The 7,395-nt window shown below is 39.0% G+C and overlaps 1 protein-coding gene across 1 annotated transcript; it reads right to left on the bottom strand.

Moving 5' to 3' along the window:
* Positions 1-2,771: 2,771 nt before the first annotated feature.
* On the bottom strand, positions 2,772-3,856 carry LOC129726043 (protein transport protein Sec61 subunit beta). Its single transcript, XM_055682604.1, has 3 exons — positions 3,649-3,856; positions 3,375-3,583; positions 2,772-3,285 (listed from the first exon to the last, which is right to left on the bottom strand). Exons 1-3 carry the CDS (start codon positions 3,649-3,651, stop codon positions 3,198-3,200), a joined length of 300 nt encoding a protein of 99 aa, XP_055538579.1. The 5' UTR covers positions 3,652-3,856; the 3' UTR covers positions 2,772-3,197.
* Between the last annotated feature and the right edge of the window lie 3,539 nt (positions 3,857-7,395).

The following is a 7,395-nucleotide window of genomic DNA, read 5'->3' as shown; positions in this document are numbered from 1 at the left end:
GGGTTGATACTTAGCACAAATTCTTTCCAACTTTTCAATTTTGCTTCTTGTACGGCTTTTCGACTAGCAGAGCGAGCTTCATGGAACAGCTTCAGTGCTTCTAATTTTTCCGGGGTACCATCGGTTGCTCGACGAAGAGCGCGCAACGCTTCTTGTCGGGTTTTGACTGCTTGCTCCACATTTTGGTTCCACCATACGACGGTCTTGCATCCTGGTTTGCCTGTCGTTCTGGGAATACTCTTTTCAGCAGCTGTAATTAATCGGTTCGTGAATTCATCGACTGACAAGCACTCTCCAGGTCGGATACTCTTGCTTGTAATTTCTTCGATTTCAGCCCAGTTTGCTCGTTCGTATATCCATGTCTGCCGACGCCTAGGTTCGTTCGCATCTGTTTCTGTGTCGATAATAATGGGGAAATGGTCACTGTCTGCACAGTCCGGTATAACCTTCCAGAAAAACTTATCTGCTATTGAAGCAGAGCATATGGAGACGTCAAGCGCTTGTGTGTACCCTGAGACGGGATCTAGTCGCGTATGTGATCGATTCAGATCAGATTCCATCAGATTAGTCAAGTTGAAGCTGGCCTCTTTATCAGTGGGTGGCAGATATACAGAGACTACTGTTATTTTAAGCGGAGCATAGATTTGAACTGCAACTGCTTGTATGCTAGTTTGAATTTCGATTCTTTCGAATGGAGTGCCGTATTAAACTGCTATTCCAACTCCTTGTCTGCCATTTGTGGAGCGTGGACCTAACAAGAGTGTATATCCGTTTCCGAGGAATCTAGATGAAATTGTATGCTGGGTTGCGTTGGTTTCTTGTAGACAGATCACCAATGGATTATGTTTGCAGATTAGTAACTGAAGTTCCTCTCGGTGAGTTCGAAGCTCGTTTACGTTCCATTGTATGGCGAATGTTGTCGAAGTCTTGGGTGCTGTTTCATCAGGTTCGGAAGCAATCGAAGCTGAAGAAGCGGGATGAGTAACTACAGAGGCATTTGTGTTGGAAACGAGACACGGTCTTGTTGGAGCAGCGTAGGAGTTTTCTGTTCCGAGAGATATCGACTTCCGAGCCTTGAAGGAGGTTTCAGTTTTTCTTCTTTGTTTCTCGCTGCTACCATTGCAGATTTTAGGTGTGAATTTAGATGTAGAAGGACGAGAAAGACAATCCAGGAATGTCTTGCAGACGGTTGTTGACGACATTTCGATATCTCTCGATGCACGACAATGTTACATAATGCTGTCAAAAATAAATATTGAATCGGTAGTATGTTCCATGTTAATACTATTTTTACTTGCCTTAGAGTGGGGCAAGCTCCCCGCCCCAGCAGTCGTCGAAGGAACTTCAGTAAATACTGGATCATCTTCGATCGGGGCTAGTGCGAGGAAATGCCTTGATGTATCGGTTCTTTTGACGTTGTTGGTTTCGTGTTGTTCTGCTTTTCTAATCGTACGTGTAATATATTTAGTTTTTTCTAGGTTGACTTTTGTAATTTGTCTGTTGTCTCGGATGGTTTGTTTGTTTCTTAGGATATTGTTCTGGGGATCGACTTTGTTCCTTTTCAAGTAGGCCTGGAATAATTATGGATGTTTCTACATATTCCGGGTCAAATGCGTGTTTTTTTTATGCTGAATCTAGGCTTCTAACAAATCGATCGAAAGAGTCCATCTCGTTTTCCCTAATCTCGTCTACATCATTATTAATATGTGTAACTGACGTAGATGGGCTAATTGTGCATTCATAAGTATTGGCAATTTTCAATGGTGGGCTGCGACTTCTGTTTGTTGAAGGGGATCTATTTGTTTGTATGTCTTCACCGGTTTTTTTTATTCTGGTTCGATTTTCTTTTGCATTATCTGCACATTGCTGGCTATCTTTTTTCCGTTTCTTCTTTGTTGTTTTTGGTACGTTTTCCTTTCCGTTTGTGGGGTTTGAATGTTGTTTCCGAATTTCATCTTGATACTCAAGAATGTTAAGTTTTAGTTTTTCAATTTCTGCGTCCTTGTCTTTGTTCATTTTGATAAGCTGTTCTATTTGTGCGTCTTTTTTTGCATGGCTTGTTCCAGTGCCGTCAATCTCGCCTGATCTACAAGTCGTGGTTAAGCCAATCAATTTTCTGGCTTCGGGAAATGAAAGGTTCTGGTCTACTTTAACATGGATGATTTCCATTTCGCGTTGGTATACTGGGCAAATTCGGCTGCTTGGTCTGTGAGTGCCCTTGTAGTTGAGGCAATGTGCCTGTTCATTGCAGTGTTCACCATGTTCTGGTTCTGAGCAGTTGAAGCACATTTTGGAATTTGAACAACGTACTTTCGCATGCCCGTATTGAAAACAAGCATAGCAAATCATGGGATTGGGGTAATACTTTCTGGTTTTCAGTAGTGTAAAGCCTGTTTTCACGCATTCTGATGATGTACCAAATGTACCAGGTGTTGCACTAAATACTATTTTAAGTTGAAGTACTTGAGAAAAACGGTTCCCATCGATCTAAAGTAGTTCCAATTTCTTTTTGCCTGAATGATTGGTATTTGATCCTTTTGCAGAAAGCGAATAGATCTCATTCTAAATACAATCGCATATACATATTGGGAATGAGATGAGTTGATTGTAGAAGTTTCTGTAATACGGTCCATTGATAGCATATTTTCACCGATACTACCTGCACCATTATATTTCCCGCCATTACTGCAAAACCCTGGAATTACACCTGTTCAAGTTTAGTAAACAACTATGTCTAGATTTCTTTCAGGAAAAAAATAACTTTCACGTAATTATAACTCTCACTTACAGATAGGGATATATTTCTCGAATGGGTTGAATTACTTGCATTCTTAGACTGTATAAGAGACAAGCGAGTGATAAATTAATATGGGTATTCATGTCGAGCTCGTAAACAAATACCCAGCCGTAAAAATACTCACCTCCATTGACGAGTTATGGAAGATGCACAGTTTACGGCTGGGTATTCGTATACGAGCTCGATGTGAAGACCCCTAATAGCTTTGAAATGAGTTTCAATAGAATATACCATGTTTTCTCCAATAAGCACAACGCTAGTAAACCGTATAGATTTTAAATTAACACTCTCGGTTCTTGCCCATAATCGACGTAACAGTGTTTGCCAAGAGTTTTCACGTATGAATGCATGTCTGAGCTTACAAAATAGAACGCTTAAATAAATCTAAGAATGTCGACTCTTAAGAGCGTGTATATTTGCCCCAAATGTGCAGCATAAATACGGATGCAATGAATAGTAGAGACATCACTAGTACTGGAACTGGACCACTGAATAGGAAAAAACAACAACAATGAGTTCCGCTGTCGGAGACAGTTTGGGAGCAAACTAGGTACAATGAGAAAAGAAGTACACTTACACTTTGATTCCGGGCGAGTCATCGGTGTAGAAGCGCCACATTCCACCAGAACCGGTACCGGTAGTACGATTCCGAGCTGCGGTCGTCGTGGTGGTGGTCTTTCTCTGTTTCAGATTGCTGGAACCACCAGCACTCGCTCGCGGTGCCGATGACGGCTTCGTGGGAGAGCGGCTTCCGCTTCCGACAGAGGTTGAACTGGCTGGAGCAGGCTAAAAGTGTTTCAATGAAAGAGTGCTCAATTTTCAGGAAGCAAATTTTAGCAAAAGTTGCTTACCATTGTTCTTGTGGCTTGTCTGCTGGAAAACTATGAAATGCAGTCTTGGAACACCTGATTAGCAACACTTTACGAACTAATCGTGGTTGGAAAGTCCGACGAGTAGCTCCGGTAATCACGAAATGCAAACCACCAACGTCTTCGCTGGCTGAACCACTTTCTGCTTTTGCTTTCTTAATCCACGTATCGACGAAACCACTACACGTCGCAAGCAAACGTCAGTAAATGAACCACGTTTATCGTGCCGTCTGTCATCGATTGGATGTTCATCGTCAAACGTCACGCTTGTTTCGAGTGCTCTCCAGCAGACTGCGTAAGGTGGAATGTGATGTTAGGAGTGCGTTTAGAAACAACGCAAAAAGTTATTGGGAAGGAAAATAGTTAAATATATTCTCTAAAATTAGTAATATTGAAACTGTTCTGTATTTTCATGCATTACGCCATTTGCGTTATATTCGATAATTACTTGGTTAAAAATTATTGTTATATAGGTAGTCGATTCAACACGATTTTACGAGTAACTTTGTGTTGGTGAGGTTTGCTGACTCTATTGAAAGTCTATTTGCTGGTGAGTCTAGCGACGCAAAAAGGCAAAAAATCCAATCCGAAAATTCACAAAACCAAAAAAAAAAAAAATCAAAACCGATTCCTCAGCTCAAAACAGAAAAGAAATCTATGATGAAATTGTTTGAATACCTTTCTTTAGACCATAAAAGACTAGAAAAGAGAGAAAAATCACGGAGAAACGATTCATTGAGGCCGAAAAGGAATAAAGCTTGAAATATAATTGTTTGAGCCCAGAAATCCGTTTATTAACGTCGGAGAGGGACCAAATTAGTTCAAACAATTCAAAAGAGGGCTCGAAGGTCACGAAAATCGATAGTCGAGCTAAATTTTCCTGTTAGTGAATCAGCGTCACGGTGCCCATCACCGGAAAAGATGGAGCAAGCTCAGATTACCAGGTCTGAAAATTGAAATGTTGCAATATTTCAATAACCGAAAAGGTAGATATTATTCCAGTCAGATATCAAGGGAAACCGCAAAAAATGTATGCACGAACACGATGGAGTTATTCGTATTGCAGCAATGGACAGTGACACCACTTAGTTACTTAATCGTTTTGAGAAAGATGGAAGGAGCTTCTCTTACCGACTCCAAAGTAGCGTCATTGCAAGCTCTTTTCTTCTGGCTGTCTGTATCTTATGTCGTTCTCGTTTTTGCGGTGTAGCTACCCCGCGGACTACACTTTGTCCTATCACTGTTTTTTTTTTACATTTTCCGGACTATCCCGGACTACCCTTTTTGTCCCGGACAGTCCGCGCAAGAAACAGAGTGCAGTTTTGAAGACACCAACACATTCACACGTATGTGTCAAAATTTAAAAAAAATGTGTCAAAATCGGTTTGCTTTGCTTATCGTTCTTTGCGTGTCAAACATCAGGTTGAATTTCATTTTGTTATTTTGTCATTTTTCAGTAAATTGGCAAATTTTTCGTACAGTAGCACAAACGCGATAGAAGACAATGGCGATAATGACCAAAACAAAAGTGACAGCTACCTCTGGTATTACGCACATCATTGCCACTGCTCGGAAAGTGTTTTTTTTTCAGCAGCAAAGCGTAGTCCGGGACGAGATAGTCCTGCCGTAAAAACGAATTCGACATTACATTCTGCGTACGTAAAACGTAGTCCTATGTCAAAAGCAACGCATTTTTCCTGTGCAATTGCCAATTATTTGTTAGATTTGTGCGGCTTATGACAAGATGATGACAGATTTAGATTGCGTTTCACGAGATCAAGTTATTTATTATTCATGATTATGTGAATTAGCCGAAACAAATTCACTACAGTGGCATGCGTTCGTTTGGACGAACCATGTTTTTCATAGGTTTTTCTTTCAGAACTAATTGCATTTTCAATGTCATCACTTATTTTTATTTGTTATCATAACCTGAAACAAACCACATCATTTCTTCAAAAAACATGCACTTGATAAAATAAAAAATGCGAAAAATTAAAAATAAGCTGATGCATTCGTCCTGAACAAGATACCTAACTTCCATGTTTTTCATACATTTTGAACACGACCGATTTCCGACGGTTAGTGCTGCCATCTGATGGCTTAAATTCTCATAAAATTGTCACTATGAGCAAAACCGATTTATCGTGCATAGTCCGTCATCGATCGTTGAGCTGTTCAAGATTGTATATGAAAAAGGTGTAGCAGTTTGGTCAGCTCGACGCTTAAGATAAAATGCAGATTAATGATATTGTCATTTTTTGCGCTTATTTATTTATTTATTTATTTATTTCGTCAATCATAGTAGACTACATCTTAAAAACTATTGCTAACATCACAAATATAGTTATGTAATTCTAGTGTTCAATATTTTTCTAAGAGCATTTCGTGACATCGTTAAATCAATAACTTCACAATATTTATTGTAAAGACTCATCATACTATTAACTGGCCCGGCCATGGCATATTCTGTTCTATAAGAATTTAATACGAAAATTTTTCGCGTTCTTAATGAGCGTGTAGGAGCATAAAAGTTGAGTTTTCCAAGCAAATTTTCCGAACTTATGCGTTGTGAAACTAAATCGTTGACAAGAGTTACCGAAGCAATTTCTCTTCTTTTTTCAAGCGTTTCTATATTAATAAGCATGCAACGCGATTCATAACAAGGGAGAGGAAATGAATTCCAACCTAGTTTTCTTAGTGCATATAACAAAAACTGTTTTTGTACGGATTCGATTCTATTGGAATGGACGTCTTGATAAGGCGACCAAACAACACTACAGTATTCTAAAATAGATCTAACATATGTAACAAAGAGAGTTTTTATAGTGTACGGGTCTACGAAATGATAACTGAACCTTTTTATAAAACTTAGCATACTGTTGGCTCTATTGATGATCGTATTGTAGTGATCAATGAATGTTAACTTAGAATCCATAATTACTCCTAAATCTCTAATTTGATAACACCTTTCTACAACTTGATGTGCAAGAGTGCAACTGGCATGTTCAGGATTTCTTTTTCTTGTGTAGGATATAATAATACATTTTTTTACGTTGAGATCAAGAAGACTTTTTTTACACCAAATGTAGAAAATGTCAACCTCTTGTTGGAATTGTTGGATGTCTGATTTGTGTTTTATTTCCATGTACAGTTTCATGTCATCGGCATATATCAATACTTTGAGACGATTCAACACAAGGGTAACGTCATTAACAAATAAAATGAAGAGCAAAGGGCCTAAATGGGAGCCTTGTGGAACTCCAGATGTCACTTTTACTGGTACAGAAAGGTGTCCCTTAAACCTAACCGTTTGTGTCCTGTTCGTCAAATAAGATTCAATCCATTTAAGTAGGCCTGACTCAAATCCCAGTTTTTTTAATTTGAACATAAGCATGGAAATATCTACTCTGTCAAAAGCTTTACTAAAATCCGTGTATAGAGTTTCCACGAAGTTGCCTCTGTCCATAGACGCAAGAGAGAAATCAACAAATTCAAGTAAGTTGGTAGCCGTAGACCTCCCTTTGTAAAAACCATGTTGGTTACACGTTATGCGATTCTTTACCTGATTAAATATTTTTTGGTTTACGATAGCTTCAAAAAGTTTAGGAATACATGATATTATTGCAATGCCACGATAATTTTTGATGTCAGATCTCTTACCTGACTTGAAAATCGGTATAAGAAAAGATTTTTTCCAGACTGATGGAAACTGTCCGGACGTAAGGG

Source organism: Wyeomyia smithii, chromosome 2 (assembly GCF_029784165.1).
Source record: "Wyeomyia smithii strain HCP4-BCI-WySm-NY-G18 chromosome 2, ASM2978416v1, whole genome shotgun sequence".
Classification (NCBI taxonomy): domain Eukaryota; kingdom Metazoa; phylum Arthropoda; class Insecta; order Diptera; family Culicidae; genus Wyeomyia; species Wyeomyia smithii.
This window is presented reverse-complemented; position numbering and strand designations above follow the sequence as displayed.